This window comes from Oncorhynchus mykiss, chromosome 4 (assembly GCF_013265735.2).
Source record: "Oncorhynchus mykiss isolate Arlee chromosome 4, USDA_OmykA_1.1, whole genome shotgun sequence".
Taxonomy (NCBI): Eukaryota; Metazoa; Chordata; class Actinopteri; order Salmoniformes; family Salmonidae; genus Oncorhynchus; species Oncorhynchus mykiss.
In genome coordinates, this window is record NC_048568.1 from 4,955,279 (window position 1) to 4,975,708 (window position 20,430).

A 20,430-nucleotide genomic window follows, 5' to 3' on the forward strand; every position below is an offset into this window, starting at 1 on the left:
TTAAGCCATTTTGTCACAACTTTAGAAGTATGCTTGGGGTCATTGTCCATTTGCGACCAAGCTTTAACTTCCTGACTGATGTCTTGAGATGTTGCTTCAATATATGCACATAATTTTCTTTTCTCATGATGCCATCTATTTTGTGAAGTGCACCAGTCCCTCCTGCAGCAAAGCACCCCCACAACATGATGCTGCCACCCCCATGCTTCACGGTTCGGATGGGTGTTCTTCGGCTTGCAAGCGTTCCCCTTTTTCCTCCAAACATAACAATGGTCATTATGGCCAAACAGTTCTATTTTTGTTTCATCAGACCAGAGGACATTTCTCCAAAAAGTACGATCTTTGTCCCCATGTGCAGTTGCAAACTGTAGTCTGGCTTTTTTTGGCAGTTTTGGAGCAGTGGCTTCTTCCTTGCTGAGCGGCCTTTCAGGCTATGTCGATATATTTACTGTGGATATAGATACTTTTGTACCTGTTTCCTCCAGCGTCTTCACAAGGTCCTTTGCTGTTGTTCTGGGATTGATTTGCACTATTCGCACCAAAGTACATTCATCTCCAGAAGACAGAACACGTCTCCTTCCTGAGTAGTGTGATGGCTGCGTGGTCCCATGGTGTTTATAGTTGCGTATTATTATTTGTACAGATGAACGTTTTACCGTCAGGTATTTGGAAATTGCTCCCAAGGATGAACCAGACTTGTGGAGGTCTACAAGTTTTGTTCTGAGGTCTTGGCTGATTTATTTTGATTTTCCCATGATGTCAAGCAAAGAGGCACTGAGTTTGAAGGTAGGCCTTCAGATACATCCACAGGTACACCTCCAATTGACTCAAATTATATAAATTAGCCACCAGAAGCTTCTCAAGCCATGACATCATTTTCTGGAATTTTCCAAGCTGTTTAAAGGCACAGTCAACTCAGTGTATGTAAACGTCTGACCCACTGGAATTGTGATACAGTGAATTATAAGTGAAATAATCTGTCTGTAAACAATACTTGGAAAAATGACTTGTGTCATGCACAAAGTAGATGTCCTAACCGGCTTGCCAAAACTATAGTTCGTTAACAATAAATTTGTGGAATGGTTGAAAATGTGTTTTACTGACTCCAACCTAAGTGTATGTAAACTTGCGACTTCAACTGTATGCGCACTGTTTATGTGTTCTTACTCTGGTCCAGGATGAAGGCTACATTGCTCTGGGCCACTTCATAGCCCTGCTCGGCCAGCAGTAGGTACTGCACCAGCGACCCATCCATGTCGCCGTCCTTGAAGCTGCGGTAGGCTGCCATAAGCCTCTCCGACCAGCGCCCACGCTCACACACATTCTTGAAGAGCTGCTCACAGACACACACACACGCAATAAGACACAGACAGAATTCGAGGTAGAAGTCACCCCTAACAACAGGCTTTGGATCAGATTTCACAACCCCTGATTTTAAATTTAACCATTGGGAAGATAAAAATATATCTGACCCCAGTCGTGGATCAATGGCTAAGGTATGGATTGGCAAACAATGACTGATAGTCAGTAGCAAATGGCTAAATGCTTAGCTAATACATGGCTGAATGGCATTTAATGGATGGCAATTAACACGCTACTAAATGGCTAAACGGATGGCCATTTTTTATTCCTAGCAAGAAGACGGCTAATTGGTTTTTCATGCATAGATCTAACAGATGAAGGTTAATCTCAGGCTAACGGATGGTTTATTGATGGTTTAATGCACAGCTAACAGAAAGCTAATTGCTGGCTAATGGAAAATAATGTCTAGAGGCTAGCTCCCAGGTGGCTAGTTTGGCAGTGGTGTGTAATTAAAGGCTAATGAACTGTGACGCGCTGGGATACTGAACTAGCTAATAGCTAGCTAATGGTAAATCCTATAGCTATACAATTCCATAGCAGCTAGTTAACGGCTAGTTGATGGCTAATGCTATTATTCCACATAATGCTATTATGCTAGCCAATTCAATACAGCAGCTATAGCTAATTACTAATTAATAGATTATGCTGTAGCTAGCCAATTATGTACATCCGCTAGCTAATGGCTAACTAGCTCACCTCCACGGCGGTGTGGCAGGAGCGCATAACGCCGGTGCCCGTGGCATGCATCTGGGCCAGGTTGTAGAAGGCCAGGATGTGGCCCGCCTGCGAGGCCAGATTGAAGAACTTGAGGGCCTGCTTGTAGTCACGCTTCACCCCGATCCCATCTGGGGCGGAAGAAGGGGAATGGAGAGACAAAAGTGAGTGAGAGATCCCCAACACAGAGAAGGAGAGGGAGAGGTGGCAAGAGAAAAAAGAATGGTTGAGACTGCAGATTTGGGAGCAGAATTTTGGTGGGCAACTAACTTTTTTTTATTGCACTGTTCCCCAGGAAACCAAAGGGACAAGGCTGTTTTACACTAACCAACAGAAAAAACAGGAGGTCTCTACACACACAGGCCCACAACGCATGCGCACACACTCACTGTAGTACATTGTGCCCAGCTGAAGCTGTCCGTCTACCCAGCCCTGCTCTGCTGCCTTCTGGAAGTATTTCAGTGCCAACTCGTAATTCTGTAGGACACACACACAAAACATAACTATTGTGGAAATCATACAGAAAATACAGACAGTCTACACAGCTGCTGGATTCAATTGCCTATGCCAATCTCTACAAAAGCTCACTTTTGGAATGTAACTACAGTTTGAATCATACAGGCATGCAGCTAAACCGTATTGCATGTGCCAAATCTTTATCTCAACTAAATATGTTTTGGGAAAGGGTTAAGTAGTCGGTTGTTCGATTGAATGCATTCAACTGAAATGTGTCTTCTGCATTTAACTCAACCCCTTTGAATCAGAGAGGTGCGGGGGGCTGCCTTAATAAACATCCACGTCATTGGTGCCTGGGGAACAGTGGGTTAACTGCCTTGCTCAGGAGCAGAGCAACAGATTTTTACCTTGTCAGCTCTGGGATTTGCCAGCACCCGAAACACTCCTACCCGCCAGGCTACCTGCCAAGCTCTTGTAGTGTAGGTGCCAGGTGGCACTGGATGATGGTGGACACTTGCAGTCACTTACCACTGGAACGCCCCTCCCATACAGGTACGCCATGCCCAGTCCACTCTGCCCAACAGGGTTACCCTAGGGGACAAGAACAGTTGGAAAGGACAACAAAAAGAGAGACCCTCTTGAAAACCACATCTATACCGGTTAATTTGACTAATAATATATCCAGTTCAAGTCGGAAGTTTACATACACTTAGGTTGGAGTCATTAAAACTTGTTTTTCAACCACCCCACAAATTTCTTGTTAACAAACTATAGTTTTGGCAAGTCGGTTAGGACATCTACTTTGTGCATGATGCAAGTCATTTTTCCAACAATTGTTTACAGACAGATTATTTCACTTATAATTCACTGTATCACAATTCCAGTGGGTCAGAAGTTTACATACACTAAGTTGACTGTGCCTTTAAACAGCTTGGAAAATTCCAGAAAAGGATGTCACGGCTTTAGAAGCATCTGATAGGCTAATTGACATAATTTGAGTCAATTGTAGGTGTACCTGTGGATGCATTTCAAGGTCTACCTTCAAACTTAGTGCGTCTTTGCTTGACATCATGGGAAAATCAAAAGAAATCAGCCAAGACCTCAGAACAGAAATGGTTGACCTCCACAAGTCGGGTTCATCCTTGGGAGCAAATTCCAAACGTTTGAAGGTACCACGTTCATCTGTACAGGCAATAGTATGCAAGTATAAACATCATGGGACCACGCAGCCGTCATTACTGCTCAGGAAGGAGACGCGTTCTGTCTCCTAGAGATGAACGTACTTTGGTGCGAAAAGTGAAAATCAATCCCAGAACAGCAGCAAAGGAACTTGTGAACATGCTGGAGGAAACAGGTACAAAAGTATCTATATCCATAGTTAAACGATCAAACTTTTTGGAGAAATGTCCTCTTGTCTGATGAAACAAAAATATAACTGTTTGGCCATAATGAACATTGTTATATTTGGAGGAAAAGGGGGAAGGCTTGCAAGCCAAGGAACACCATACCAACTGTGAAGCACGGGTGTGGCAGCATCATGTTGTGGGGGTGCTTTGCTGCAGGACGGACTGGTGCACTTCACAAAATAGATGGCATCATGAGGGAGGACAATTATGTGGATATATTGAAGCAACATCTCAAGACATCAGTCAGGAAGTTAAAGCTTGGTCGCAAATGGACAATGACCCCAAGCATACTTCTAAAGTTGTGACAAAATGGCTTAAGGACAACAAAGTCAAGGTATTGGAGTAGCCATCACAAAGCCCTGACCTCAATCCTATAGAAAATGTGTGGGCAAAACTGAAAAAGCGTGTGTAAGCAAGGAAGCCTACAAACCTGACTCAGTTATACCAGCTCTGTCAGGAGGAATGGGTCAACATTCCCCCAAGTTATTCTGGGAAGCTTGTGGAAGGCTACCCAAAACATTTGACCCAAGTTAACCTTTTGCGTGTAGGGGGGCAGTATTTTAATTTTTGGCTAAAACACGTACCCATTTGAAATGGCCTATTTCTCAGCCCCAGAAACTAGAATATGCATATAATTGTCAGATTAGGAAAGAAACACTCTAAAGTTTCCAAAACTGTAAAAATATTGTCTGTGAGTATAACAGAACTGATATTGCAGGCAAAAACCTGAGGAAAATCCAATCAGGAAGTGCCTCTTATTTTGAAACATCTCTGTTCCTATGCATGCCTAACCTCCATTTAAAGGGATATCAACCAGATTCCTTTTTCTATGGCTTCCCTAAGGTGTCAACCGTCTTTAGACATAGTTTCAGGCTTTTATTTTGAAAAAATGAGTGTGAAAGATCACATTGCAGAGTGAGTTTTGCGCTACAGAGTAAAGCGGCCATTGTTCCACCCGGTGTTATTGAAAAACCTACACACCCGGTTGATATATTATCAAATATATATTTTTAAAACAACCTGAGGAATGATTATAAAAACGTTTGACATGTTTCTGTGGACATTATGGAGACTATTTGGAATTTCCGTCTGCGTTGTCGTCACCGCTCTTTCCTGTGGATTTCTAAACATAACGCGACAAACGGAGGTATTTTGGGTATAAAAATAATATTTATGGAACAAAAGGAACATTTGTTGTATAACTAGGAGTCTCGTGAGTGAAAACATCCGAAGATCATCAAAGGTAAACGGTTAATTTGATTGCTTTTCTGATTTTCGTGACCAAGCTTCCTGATGCTAAGTGTACATAATGCTATGCTAGGCTATCGATAAACTTACACAAACGCTTGGATTGCTTTCACTGTAAAGCATCATTTCAAAATCTGAGACGACAGGTGGATTAACAAAAGGCTAAGCTGTGTTTTGTAATATTGCACTTGTGATTTCATGAATATGAATATTTTTTTAGTAATATTATTTGACTGTGGCGCTATGCTATTCAGGTGTTGCAGACGAAAATGATCCCGCTAACGGGATGGGTAGCGCCAATAAGTTTTTAAACAATTTAAAGGCAATGTTACTAAATACTAATTGAGTGTATGTAAACTTCTGACCCACTGGGAATGTGATGAAAGAAATAAAAGCTGAAATAAATCATTCTCTCTACTATTATTCTGACATTTCACATTTATTTATTTTTTTTATTTTACCTTTATTTAACCAGGCAAGTCAGTTAAGAACAAATTCTTATTTTCAATGACAGCCTGGGAACAGTGGGTTAACTGCCTGTTCAGGGGCAGAACGACAGATTTGTACCTTGTCAGCTCGGGGGTTTGAACTCGCAACCTTCCGGTTACTAGTCCAACGCTCTAACCACTAGGCTACCCTGCCGCCCCATTCTCAAAATAAAGTGGTGATCTTAACCTCTCTAGGGTCCGTGGGATGGTAGCGTCCCACCTGTCAACAGCCAGTGAAACTGCAGGGCGCCAAATTCAAAACAACAGAAATCCCATAATTAAAATTCCTCAAACATACATGTATTTTACACCATTTTAAAGATACGCTTATTGTAAATCCAGCCACAGTGTCCGATTTCAAAAAGGCTTTACCACAAAAGCAAACCAAACGATTATGTTAGGTCAGAGCCAAGTCATAGAAAAACACAGCCAATTTTCCAGCCAAAGAGAGGAGTCACAAAAAGCAGAAATATAGATACAATTAATCACTAACCTTTAATGATCTTCATCAAATGACACTCATAGGACTTCATGTTACACAATACATGTATGTTTTGTTTGGTAAAGTTCATATTTATATCCAAAAATCTGAGTTTACATTGGCGCGTTATGTTCAGTAGTTCCAAAACATGCAGTGATTTTGCAGAGAGCCACATCAATTTACAGAAATACTCATAATAAACATTGATAAATGATACAAGTGTTATTCACAGTGTTATTCACAGAATTGAAGATATGCTTCTCCTTAATGCAACCGCTGTGACAGATTTCAAAAAAACTTTACGGAAAAAGCAAACCATGCAATAATCTGAGTACTCAGACGACAAATCAAGCCAGATTGATATCCGCCATGTTGGAGTGAACAGAAGTCAGAAATAGCATTATAAATACTCACTTACCTTTGAAGATCTTCATCAGAATGCACTCCCAGGAATCCCAGTTCCACAATAAATGTTTGTTTTGTTCGATAATGTCCATAATTTATGTCCAAATTCCTCCTTGTGCGTTCAGCCCAGTAATCCAAATTCATAACGCACGAGCAGACGAAAAGTCCAAAAGTTCCATTACAGTCCGTAGAAACATGTCAAACGATGTATAGAATAAATCTTTAGGATGTTTTTAACATAAATCTTCAATAATGTTCCAACCGGAGAATTCCTTTGTCTGTAGAAAAGCAATGGAACGCAGGTCGCTCTCACGTGAACGCTCGGGACTGAGCTCGTGGCTGCTGGCAGACCTCTGACTCATTCCCCTCTCATTCTGCCCCACTTCACAGTAGAAGCCTCAAACAATGTTCTAAAGACTGTTGGCATCTAGTGGAAGCCTTATGAAGTGCAACATGACCCCATAGACACTGTGTATTTGATAGGGCAAGAGTCGAAAAACTACAAACCTCAGATTTCCCACTTCCTGGTTGGATTTTTTCTCAGGTTTTTGCCTGCCATATGAGTTCTGTTATACTCACAGACATCATTCAAACAGTTTTAGAAACTGCAGAGTGTCTTCTATCCAAATATGCATATTCTAGCTTTTATGGCTGAGTAGCAAGCAGTTTAATTTGGGCACGCTTTTCATCCAAAATTCCCAATGCTGCCCCCTACCCTAGAGAAGTTAACTGACCTAAAACAGGGAATTTTTACTGGGATTAAATGTCAGGAATTGTGAAAAACTGAGTTTAAATGTATTTGGCTAAAGTGTATGCAAACTTCCAAATTCAACTGTAACTGATCGATCCTGAAAAACCATGTTGTCATTGAAAAGCGATGTATAAGAAATGTTTCTGTCCCAGCAGTTTTTGACCACTATGAACACTCTTTTATTGGTAATTCTTACAGGCATATGTACAGGCACTGTGGCCTATGTATAAGATACCCAAATAAGTGAATAGTTTGATAAAAGGACATATTAAGAAAACACAGTTATACAGATATCATTATGGATGTATAACAATCAATGGTTGGACCATAGAAATATGATGTCCACACTAGTGATTCTATTTCTAAGATTTGGACACTCACCAGGTCAGAGGCCTTCTTGAAGTACTGCAGTGCCGTCTCATTGTTCTGAGACAAGTACTCACTGCCATCCGAGTACATCTGACAGAGAGAGAGACCGAGAGTGAGCGAGAGACAGAGAGCGAGCGAGCGAGAGACAGAGAGCGAGCGAAAGACAGAGAGCGAGCGAAAGACAGAGAGCGAGCGAAAGACAGAGAGCGAGCGAAAGACAGAGAGCGGGCGAAAGACAGAGAGCGGGCGAAAGACAGAGAGCGGGCGAAAGACAGAGAGCGGGCGAAAGACAGCGAGCAAGCGAGCGAGACCGAGAGCGAGCGAAAGACAGAGAGCGAGCAAGCGAAAGACAGAGAGCGAGCAAGCGAAAGACAGAGAGCGAGCGAGAGACAGAGAGCGAGCGAGCGAGAGACAGAGCGTGAGACAGAGAGCGAGCGAGAGACAGAGAGATCGAGCGAGTGACAGAGAGCGAGCGAGCGAGCGAGAGACAGAGAGCGAGCGAGAGACAGAGAGCGAGCGAGAGACAGAGAGAGCGAGCGAGAGAGAGAGCGAAAGAGCGAGTGTGAGACAGAGAGCGACATAGCGAGTGTGAGACAGAGAGCGACATAGCGAGTGTGAGACAGAGAGAGCGAGAGACAGAGAGTGCGAGTGACAGAGAGAGCGAGTGACAGAGAGAGCGAGTGACAGAGAGAGCGAGCGAGCGAGAGACAGAGAGAGCGAGCGAGCGAGAGACAGAGCGAGCGAGAGGGAGCGAGAGACAGAGGAAAATAGAATAAAGAGAAGGGGAGACAAGGGAGCATGAGGAGAAACCACTGGAAAGTAACACAGCCACAGAGTAAGGTTTGCGTTACTTATTTCTACACAGTGCTACAGGCCTATAAGATCATGTAATAATCTTACCTTCCCAAGGAAGGCCATGGCGTGTGTGTTCCCCGCATTCGCTGCCTGGTTGAAGTAATCATACGCCCGCTGTCGACAAACAAACATTTCATTTGTGACCAACTCCACACAACAACTTCACATTGAATACAAGAGTGAGCATGACATAGAGCTAGTGTCTGAATAATTTGAAAATGGGTTAGCGAAAGTTTACCTGGTGGTTCTGCTCCACCCCCCGACCACCGTGCAGATGCAGCTGGCCCAGTCCCACCTGTTGTGGACAAAGGGTCATGGCACGAAACATGACGAATGAGTCCCAAATGGCGCCATATTCCCTATATAGTACACTAATTTTGACAGGAATCCACCCTTTCAACCATTACACGCTTACTGATTATCATACTATAGCCGTGCAAGCCAGTGCGTGCAAGCGCCAGAGAGACTTGAAAACGAATAGACTCAGAAAGTGATTTGATTACTTCCTTTAACTCCTGCAAGTGCGAGGAAGTATATAATGTCAACAAAACTAAGGAGATGATTGTGGACTTCAGGAAACAGCAGAGGGAACACCCCCCTATCCACATCGATGGAACAGTAGTTGAGAGGGTAGTAAGTTTTAAGTTCCTCGGCGTACACATCACAGACAAATTGGTCCACCCACACAGACAGCATCGTGAAGAAGGCGCAGCAGCGCCTCTTCAACCTCAGGAGGCTGAAGAAATTCGGCTTGTCACCAAAAGCACTCACAAACTTCTACAGATGCACAATCGAGAGCATCCTGTCGGGCTGTATCACCGCCTGGTACGGCAACTGCTCCGCCCACAACCGTAAGGCTCTTCAGAGGGTAGTGAGGTCTGCACAACGCATCACCGGGGGCAAACTACCTGCCCTCCAGGACACCTACACCACCCGATGTCACAGGAAGGCCATAAAGATCATCAAGGACAACAACCACCCGAGCCACTGCCTGTTCACCCCACTATCATCCAGAAGGCGAGGTCAGTACAGGTGCATCAAAGCTGGGACCGAGAGACTGAAAAACAGCTTCTATCTCAAGGCAATCAGACTGTTAAACAGCCACCACTAACATTGAGTGGCTGCTGCCAACACACTGACTCAACTCCAGCCACTTTAATAATGGGAATTGATGGGAAATGATGTAAAATATATCACTAGCCACTTTAAACAATGCTACCTAATATAATGTTTACATACCCTACATTATTCATCTCATATGTATATGTATATACTGTACTCTATATCATCTACTGCATCTTTATGTAATACATGTATCACTAGCCACTTTAACTATGCCACTTTGTTTACATACTCATCTCATATGTATATACTGCACTCAATACCATCTACTGTATCTTGCCTATGCCGCTCTGTACCATCACTCATTCATATATCTTTATGTACATATTCTTTATCCCCTTACACTTGTGTCTATAGGGTAGTAGTTTTGGAATTGTTAGCTAGATTACTTGTTGGTTATTACTGCATTGTCGGAACTAGAAGCACAAGCATTTCGCTACACTCGCATTAACATCTGCTAACCATGTGTATGTGACAAATAAAATTTGATTTGATTTGATTTAATTGGTATAATTCCTCAAATTCATCATTTATGGAATTTTCCACTTTCCCTGACTGCCTAGCTTTAACTTTGATGATTGTTAGTTCTCAAAGATTACATTATGAAACAAATACGTAAAGGTTTTTATCTTTTCTACATACTTTCAACATAGTTTTAGTGCTTCACGTTTACACTGATTGCTTTTTTCCATCGCAAAGATTTCCTATTCAAAGAAGATCACTAAGAGCAGTGTGCCCCATCTGAACCCTAACCTGGGCCTGGACATCTCCCTTCTCAGCCAGGAACTGGTAGTACTGGATCAGGTCTTCCTCCAGCATGCCGCTGGTAGAGCCTGGGTTCTCCACCTCGTCCAGCAGACGTACCCTCTGCACCGCACTGCCTCCCGTCAGGGACACGTCACTGGCCACTGGAGAGTGGGTGACAGAAAGACAATGTTTCTGCCATAAATTGCTCTGTGAATAAAATATATTTTTTTGAACACAGTTGAGTTGCAGCCTTTGCTTTTGTTTTATCAGTTTGCGGAGAATCTGGGGATTTTTCTATTAAAAGGTCAGCACCTACAAATATGCAATAGACACTTCGCAACAAGAACATCTACTTTTCAAACTCTACTGCACATGCTCGTTTAGGGCTGTTCAGATGCAGGTGTTCTCCATTCAAAACACTGACAAACTGTCATCTGAGATAGTGAAAGTGTTCAATTGGTTGGCAGCAGGTGGCTTCTTACCATGATTGGCCACCAGTCGGTAGTGCGTCAGTGCTGATTCACAGCTCTGGGGCACACCCACACCACCCCAGTATCGGTATCCCTAAAGAGAGAATGGTAGCAAAGGGAGAAAAGGTCAATCATCATACAGTATATATCCATAAGAGAGAAACGATACACATTAATAGGCTTCTCTATTCAAATCTTCAAAAAGCAGAAGTAGCTCACCAGAATCATATGAGCCACCAGGTTTCCACCCAAAGCCCCGAAGGTGTAGTAAACCAGTGCCTGGAAAAGAGTTATGCTTTACTTTACATTCCTGGTTAAGGAGGTAACTCCATATTATCTAAGAAAGCTACCTCTAAACAAATACAGTTTTTCATCAGTATATAGGGTACATGGAAAGAAGGAGAGGCTGGATGTTGGTACCTTTGCTTGACTGGAGTTCACTTCTAACCCAGCAGCGTACAAGAAACCAAGTGCCTGTTGGAAGATACCGGGTGGAGCATTAGAATACCACACAGAGATGCATGAACATAGATTAAATAGTATATGCATATATCAACTATTAGTTTTCGTCAGTCAACATTTCTATTCTAGTCATATACTTTAAAGCAAGTTTTATACGTAAGACGAAGGACATACTGTGCTTATTTTGAAGGACATTCAACTCTGTTCATCAACGGACGACTCTCATTGAAAAACCATCAACTCAATCCGTAATTTTAAGACAAAAGCTGTCTGGCTGTAGCCCTAAGCATCAACAGAGCATGTTTAAAATGTCTACCCCGGATGCATGAAGTTTAAATAGGAATGTTCCATTACCATCTGAGCTTTGGGGGAGCCCTCCAGGGCCAGCTTCTCAAACAGCTCCTTGGCCTTGGGGATGTTCTGGGTCATATAGTCTCCAAACAGCATGGCGTAGGCCACCTTCTCCATTGCCTTGTGGTGGCCTTTCCAGGCCACCTTCAATAGCTTCTCATACAACCTGGTGAGGAAAAAGATGAAGATTGAGAAGTTAAAGGTGTGTGGATGTAGCCTGGGCTGGTCTAGAGGTCTAAGCCTCTCCTCTAGAACACGTGTACTAAGTACTGCTGCAAGCAAGGGTTCCAATCCAACCCACTGACAATATCTTTCCTCCTTCCTTTCTCTCTGTCGATCCTGTCCAAGATAGATAAAGATACAAAATAAGAAAGGAGTAGGACTGCCCCAAATCGGGAAAAAGGTGTTGTGGACCAGATTAGTGACAAGACATATCAAGCATATCAAAGCTTTCAGAAAGTATTTCACACCCCTTTACAGCCTGAATTTAAAATTGCTTAAAAGTATATTTTGTGTCAGTGATCTACACAGAATACCCCATAATGTTATTTTTTTTTATTGAATATCCAAAACATACAATATACTTGCAGTGAAGCAACTTAACTATACCATTCAAGTCATCCAACAGATTCCCATTCACAGTGACACACAGAAGCATCCAGGGTCAATGCCCAGCTCAAGGGCACGTTGACCGATCTCCCACCAGGCCAAAAAACGTGAACCCGAACCCTCCAAAATCCCCCCACAGTTCCCCAATAGCTGTACCTCAACAATTCAAGACTCCTCCCACAGAACCCCCCAATGCACCAACAACCAAGAGAATGAACTAAAGAGAAAAAAGAAAGAAGAAAACGGCAAACAACAATGCAAAAAAAAAAAAAAAAGGATATCAATCATCAATCAAAATAAAATCATAACAGCAATGCCAAATGTATATGTTTGTGTGCATGTCTGGCACTATTACATGTATGTGTGTGTTCTTGTATGTGTTTATTTGAATGAGAGTGTGTGTATATGCATGTGTACAAACACCTGCAATGCATTAGCCACAGCCAACCCGGAATTAGCTGTAAAAACACTGCCCCTCAGTGTCATTCAAACATACTTTGTTGTATTTTGACTTTATTTTTTACTTTTATCTTTGACGATCATTCTCTCTCTCACACAACAACTCCACTCAAACTTGTCTCCAATTCCACATACCAACCCTCAGCCCATCCCATCAACAGTGGGGCAAAAAATTATTTAGTCAGCCACCAATTGTGCAAGTTCTCCCACTTAAAAAGATGAGAGAGGCCTGTACATTTCATTATAGGTACACTTCAACTATGACAGACAAAATTAGAAAAAAAATCCAGATAATCATATTGTAGGATTTTTAATGAATTTTTTTGCAAATTATGGTGGAAAATAAGTATTTGGTCAATAACAAAAGTTTATCTCAATACTTTGTTATATACCCTTTGTTGGCAATGACAGAGGTCAAACGTTTTCTGTAAGACTTCACAATTTTTTCACACACTGTTGCTGGTATTTTGGCCCATTCCTCCATGCATATCTCCTCTAGAGCAGTGATGTTTTGGGGCTGTTGCTGGGCAACACGGACTTTCAACTCCCTCCAAAGATTTTCTATGGGGTTGAGATCTGGAGACTGGCTAGGCCACTCCAGGACCTTGAAACGCTTCTTACGAAGCCACTCCTTCGTTGCCCGGACGGTGTGTTTGGGATCATTGTCATGCTGAAAGACCCAGCCACGTTTCATCTTCAATGCCCTTGCTGATGGAAGGAGGTTTTCACTCAAAATCTCACGATACACGGCCCCATTCATTCTTTCCTTTACACGGATCAGTCGTCCTGTTCCCTTTGCAGAAAAACAGCCCCAAAGCATGATGTTTCCACCCCCATGCTTCACAGTAGGTATGGTGTTCTTCGGATGCAACTCAGCATTCTTTGTCCTCCAAACACGACGAGTTGAGTTTTTACCAAAAAGTTATATTTTGGTTTCATCTGACCATATGACATTCTCCCAATCTTCTTCTGGATCATCCAAATGCTCTCTAGCAAACTTCAGACGGGCCTGGACATGTACTGGCTTAAGCAGGGGGACACGTCTGGCACTGCAGGATTTGAGTCCCTGGCGGCGTAGTGTGTTACTGATGGTAGGCTTTGTTACTTTGGTCCCAGCTCTCTACAGGTCATTCACTAGGTCCCCCCGTGTGGTTCTGGGATTTTTGCTCACCGTTCTTGTGATCATTTTGACCGCATGGGGTGAGATCTTGCGTGGAGCCCCAGATCGAGGGAGATTATCAGTGGTCTTGTATGTCTTCCATTTCCTAATAATTGCTCCCACAGTTGATTTATTCAAACCAAGCTGCTTAACTATTGCACATTCAGTCTTCCCAGCCTGGTGCAGGTCTACAATTTTGTTTCTGGTGTCCTTTGACAGCTCTTTGGTCTTGGCCATAGTGGAGATTGGAGTGTGACTGTTTGAGGTTGTGGACAGGTGTCTTTTATACTGATAACAAGTTCAAACAGGTGCCATTAACACAGGTAACAAGTGGAGGACAGAGGAGCCTCTTAAAGAAGAAGTTACAGGTCTGTGAGAGCCAGAAATCCTGCTTGTTTGTAGGTGACCAAATACTTATTTTCCACCATAATTTGCAAATAAATTCATTAAAAATCCTACAATGTGATTTTCTGGATTTTCTTTTCTCATTTTGTCTGTCATAGTTGAAGTGTACCTATGATGAAAATTACAGGCCTCTCTCATCTTTTTAAGTGGGAGAACTTGCACAATTGGTGGCTGACTAAATACTTTTTTGCCCCACTGTATCTCTTCTGGCCACCCACTTCGTGTTTCTACGCAACATAACATTCAACTATGCTATGATGTTTAACAAACAATTTATCTAATCTAATCGAATAGAATCTGCAGATTGCGTGTTGAAGATAAATACTTTTACTATAAGTATTAACATAATAGTAATTCACTCACCCGATCTCTCCAGATTTCCTAACAGTACTATTTCTAGGGTCAATTTTAGATCAATGCTATGCATTTTCAGCCATTCCTGAACCTGAGACCAGAAACAGGCTACCTGAGGGCAATACCAAAATAAATGGTCTATTGATTCTGTATCCTCACAACAAAATCTGCAGACCATTTATGATCTGCTGTAATCATGCTGTAATCAATTGGTTGTACTCTTGGATTGAGAAGACTTTCCCGTACAATGCTGATAACTCCATGAAGGACATAACTCTACCATTACAATTTACAAAATAATTTAAGAACAAAACACCCTTTTCAAACATCTTTCCCATAAATACAGGTTTTTTATCAGCACATTTGAGTTCAGCCATAATATTTGTTGTAATATTTGTTCTATCTTTTCAGGGGAATGAAATTGTAGACAGCTCTGAGTTTGAGTTTGAGTTTATTTTATTTTTACAGGGACAGTGCACATTAATCAACGTTTCAGTAAAAGTGCCGGTTTTAGCCAGATGGCTAATTTTCAACCGCAGTCCCTGGGCAGGTTATTAAAAACAATTACAATATAGACAATAGCAACATAGGACAAGCAAGATGTAGCATGTGTAGCACGTTAGAAGCATGTGTTTCAGACATAAGGAAGTGGATGGCTGCAAACTTTCTACTTTTAAACTCGGACAAAACAGAGATGCTTGTTCTAGGTCCCAAGAAACAAAGAGATCTTCTGTTGAATCTGACAATTAATCTTAATGGTTGTACAGTCGTCTCAAATAAAACTGTGAAGGACCTCGGCGTTACTCTGGACCCTGATCTCTCTTTTGAAGAACATATCAAGACAATTTCAAGGACAGCTTTTTCCAATCTACGTAACATTGCAAAAATCAGAAACTTTCTGTCCAAAAATGATGCAGAAAAATTAATCCATGCTTTTGTCACTTCTAGGTTAGACTACTGCAATGCTCTACTTTCCGGCTACCCGGATAAAGCACTAAATAAACTTCAGTTAGTGCTAAATACGGCTGCTAGAATCCTGACTAGAACCAAAAAATGTGATCATATTACTCCAGTGCTAGCCTCCCTACACTGGCTTCCTGTCAAGGCAAGGGCTGATTTCAAGGTTTTACTGCTAACCTACAAAGCATTACATGGGCTTGCTCCTACCTATCTCTCCGATTTGGTCCTGCCGTACATACCTACACGTACGCTACGGTCACAAGACGCAGGCCTCCTAATTGTCCCTAGAATTTCTAAGCAAACAGCTGGAGGCAGGGCTTTCTCCTATAGAGCTCCATTTTTATGGAACGGTCTGCCTACCCATGTCAGAGACGCAAAAGCAGTCTCAACCTTTAAGTCTTTACTGAAGACTCATCTCTTCAGTGGGTCATATGATTGAGTGTAGTCTGGCCTAGGAGTGGGAAGGTGAACGGAAAGGCTCTGGAGCAACGAACCGCCCTTGCTGTCTCTGCCTGGCCGGTTCCCCTCTTTCCATTGGGATTCTATTACAGGGGCTGAGTCACTGGCTTACTGGGGCTCTCTCATACCGACCCTGGGAGGGGTGCGTCACCTGAGTGGGTTGAGTCACTGATGTGGTCGTCCTGTCTGGGTTGGCGCCCCCCCTTGGATTGTGCAGTGGCAGAGATCTTTGTGGGCTTGTCTCAGGATGGTAAGTTGGTGGTTGAAGATATCCCTCTAGTGGTGTGGGGGCTGTGCTTTGGCAAAGTGGGTGGGGTTATAGTGTGGTTATATCCGTCCTGTTTGGCCCTGTCCGCAGGTGTCCTCGGATGGGGCCACAGTGTCTCCTGACCCCTCCTGTCTCAGCCTCCAGTATTTATGCTGCAGTAGTTTATGTGTCGGGGGGCTAAGGTCAGTTTGTTATATCTGGAGTACTTCTCCTGTCCTATTCGGTGTCCTGTGTGAATTTAAGTGTGCTCTCTCTAATTCTCTCTTTCTCTCTCTCGGAGGACCTGAGCCGTAGGACCATGCCTCAGGACTACCTGACATGATGACTCCTTGCTGTCCCCAGTCCACCTGGCCGTGCTGCTGCTCCAGTTTCAACTGTTCTGCCTTATTATTATTGGACCATACTGGTCATTTATGAATATTTGAACATCTTGGTCATGTTCTGTTATAATCTCCACCCGGCACAGCCAGAAGAGGACTGGCCACCCCACATAGCCTGGTTCCTCTCTAGGTTTCTTCCTAGGTTTTGGCCTTTCTAGGGAGTTTTTCCTAGCCACCGTGCTTCTACACCTGCATTGCTTGCTGTTTGGGATTTTAGGCTGGGTTTCTGTACAGCACTTTGAGATATCAGCTGATGTACGAAGGGCTATATAAATACATTTGATTTGATTTGATTTAGCATACAGACAGAGCAACATAGAACAAAAAGCAGCAAGACAAAATTCATAAAAGCAACAAAGTGTTTCCACACCAGTTACAGACAACAGACATGGAAAGCGGCAACACACAGCTAGGGATTATGTTCACAAATCTGATTGACCTTTAGCCATGTCTTCAAGCATTTTGTGAAAGTGTGATATGTGGTGCAGTTATGTGTGTCTGAAGGCAGAGTATTCCAGACATGGGAAGCTCTCACAGAGAAAACGGATTTACTAAAGGTGCTTTTCCTTAAGGGAACTATACAGTCACCTCTCAAGGCAAACCTTGTGGATCTGCTGCCATATGTTTGGGTTTTCTGTTTAACAAAAATACTGAGTGGGGGGGGGAGCCAGGCCATTTAGAATCTTGAATCCAAGACATGCATCGGTGTATTGCACAAGATTTTCCCAACTCAGGAGCTCATGCTTTCTGAGGATGTAACAGTGATGATGGCTATTGGGCTTCCTATCAAGCACTTTGAGAGCCTGTTTGTAGACAGACTGAATAGGTCTTAATGTTGTACAGCAAGCTTGGGCCCAACTAGTCAAGCAATATGTTAAGTGGGGGAGTATCATAGATTTGAAGTACAGTTTTGCTACCCCTGTAGTCAAACAATTTCGTATAAATCGGAAATTAGCTAGGTTGAATTTGGTTATTTGAATTACCTTTTTCACATGCTTTTTAAAAGAGAGGTTGGAATCAAGTATGATGCCAAGGTACTTAAAATCAGATACCACCTGGAGCTTCTCCCCTGACACATAGACATCTGGCTCAGTAGCATCTGTTGCCCTCTTTGTGAAGAACATGCAAACAGTTTTTTTCACATTGAGATGCAAACATGAGTCACTGAGCCACGTTGTAACCTGACCATTACAGTAGTGAGTTCTTGTGCAGCTTGTTGTTTGCTCTTTCCATGCACATATATCACTGTATCATCTGCATACATTTGAACTTCAGACCCAGTACAGACAGAAGGCAGATCATTAATGTACAGGCTGAACAGGAGGGGCCCCAGGATTGACCCTTGGGGCACGCCCACATCATAGCTAAGAGTGGGCGACAGCTAATTGCTCACTCTGACACACTGAGTTCTGCCTTCAAGGTATGATTTCATCCATCTCAAGGCATCAGGGGAAAAGTTGAACTTGGACAATTTTGTGATGAGAATCTCATGGTTAACAGTATCAAAAGCCTTCCTTAGGTCCAGAAACACAGCTCCAACAACGCACCCTTTGTCCATCTTGGACTTCACATTTTCCAGAAGAAAGCAGTTGGCCGTTTCTGTGGACTGTTTCGCTCTGAAGCCAAACTGCATGGAGTGTAATGTGAAGGGGCTGTTGTTGAGGTGGGCAATCAGTTGTTCTGCTACACACTTTTCAACAACCTTTGACACCACAGGTAGTATACTAATGGGCCTGTAGTTACTCACGTCAGCAGGGTCGCCTGATTTAAAGATGGCCGTTATTATGGCCGACTTCCATACCCTTGGAAACACCCCGAGACCAATAGATGTGTTGGTGACCTTAGTAATGGGGCCAATGAGTGACTCTTTGTAGTTTTTAAGAAAGGTAGAGTCCAGCCCAAACACATCTTTGGCTTTAGAGTTCTTTAGTGAGCTAATTACCTTTTTCACCTTTGACTCAGAAACCTCCCTTATGATGAAGACAGGTTGAGCATCATTTACTAGCACTGAGCCCAAGAAACCAGTGGAGGGGTTCTGTGTCAGTACCCTGACAGAGTCAATAAAGTAGGAATTGAAGGCTATTGCTATTTCGACTGCATCCTGTGTTAGATTGTTATTCACCATGATGTCTAGCCTTTTTGCAGTGTTACTATGGTCTTTCCCTGTTAACTTTCTTAGATTCTCCCAGATCAGTTTAGAATTTCCCTTTCCCTCACCAATTATGTTAATAAAAAAGTTTGCCTTAGCCTGTCTGATTTCTTTCATCACCTTATTTCTCAACATGGTAAACCTACGTCTGTCATGCTCTAATTTGGATCTTAGGGCTATTTTTAAAGCATAATCTCGTTCTTTCATCAATTTCCAGATTTCTCCATTTAGCCAAGGAAGAGTGCTCTTTTGGCCAGATTTGGATTTGATTTTCTTTAGGAAACCATTTATTGTAGTCTGGATTGTGGATAGAAAAACCTGACTATCAGCTTCCACGTCTGTATAGGACAAGAGATCATTCCAGTTCATTCCCTTAATTGCGTTTTCAAAATAGCTTAATTCACTCTTAGGTATTCTGAGTTGATTCTGCTTTCTAACAGTAGAGAGGTTAAACCTGCTCTTAGACAGCTTTCTGGCTATAAGTGTCAGATTATGATCAGACAGCCCAGTAACCATATTGAATGATTTAGTCACTCTCTCTAGTTTATTACTGAACACCAAATCAATCTGTGTTTTAGAGCAACAAGTCACCCTGGTTGGTCCTTTAACTAGCTGTGTAAGGTCAAAGGTATTAGTGATTCGTTTGAGGGTTTTCCTACTAAACTTGTCTTCTTCTAATTAATGTTAAAATCTCCTGTTAAGATTACCTCTTTCCCAAAGTCACATTCCCTAAGCATGTTATTAAACTGATCAAAAAACACACTTTTGGTGGAAGGTGGCCTATACATTCCAATACGGGTAAAAGACATTTGGGGAGACAGTGTAACGTTCAGGCCAATACATTCCAGTTCATTATCACATGACCACTCAATTTGTTTACATCGGATATGTTCTTTAATGTAAATCATCACACCCCCTCCCTCCTCTTCCTTCAATCCTGTCTCTCCTGAAAACATTGTAGCCAGGCACAATCAAAGCAGCATGTAGAGAGTTGTTATGGAGCAATGTCTCTGAGAGGCAAAGGAAGTCAAGGTTGGAGTCTGTGAGTAGATGTTGAATTTGATCACTCTTTGGAATGACACTACGAATGTTCAAGTGCCCCCTAGTAGTCCCTTGGGCTTAGCTCGTGGGTCCCAGATGACTCGAGAGTGATTGACACATTGAAAAAAGTAAAATGTTCTGTGTTTTCTGACGGCTGGGTTTAGGGTGTTTTGTTTAGTTTTGATTAGGGGCAGTTCGGTAGCGCAATTAACAATCCCTCCCGCCTGCACTGGAGGCGGGGAACTAATTAAAACAGTTGCGTACCAGAAGTAGAGTCAGGGATCGCATATAGCGACTTGGGTATGTTTGAAGAGTCAAAATCTATCCTGGAGCCGGGTGAGTCGAGAGAAACCATGGGACCATAGCACTCACCCACTTCCACAGCAGCGACGATCAGTGGACGAGGCCATCCACCGCTTTCCACTCCGGTGCGTATCGCTGGCTCGGTGATGTTGGGCCCAGGAAGGAGTTGCACATCCCCGGAGAGCAGGAGGGTAGTG

At 42.8% G+C, this 20,430-nt stretch overlaps 1 protein-coding gene across 2 annotated transcripts in view; it reads right to left on the minus strand.

Annotated features, from left to right (window-relative positions):
* LOC110521981 (protein sel-1 homolog 1) overlaps positions 1-20,430 on the minus strand; it is a 75,283-nt gene that overhangs the window by 21,304 nt on the left and 33,549 nt on the right. For both annotated transcript variants that reach the window (XM_036975504.1, XM_036975503.1), the window contains exons 6-17: positions 11,691-11,853; positions 11,295-11,348; positions 11,094-11,153; positions 10,887-10,968; positions 10,411-10,565; positions 8,774-8,830; positions 8,581-8,649; positions 7,693-7,770; positions 3,061-3,123; positions 2,466-2,553; positions 2,059-2,207; positions 1,168-1,333 (exon numbers count right to left, since the gene is read on the minus strand). In XM_036975504.1, the coding sequence (XP_036831399.1) occupies positions 1,168-1,333; positions 2,059-2,207; positions 2,466-2,553; positions 3,061-3,123; positions 7,693-7,770; positions 8,581-8,649; positions 8,774-8,830; positions 10,411-10,565; positions 10,887-10,968; positions 11,094-11,153; positions 11,295-11,348; positions 11,691-11,853 (1,184 nt within the window). The remainder of the gene's footprint in view (positions 1-1,167; positions 1,334-2,058; positions 2,208-2,465; positions 2,554-3,060; positions 3,124-7,692; positions 7,771-8,580; positions 8,650-8,773; positions 8,831-10,410; positions 10,566-10,886; positions 10,969-11,093; positions 11,154-11,294; positions 11,349-11,690; positions 11,854-20,430) is intronic.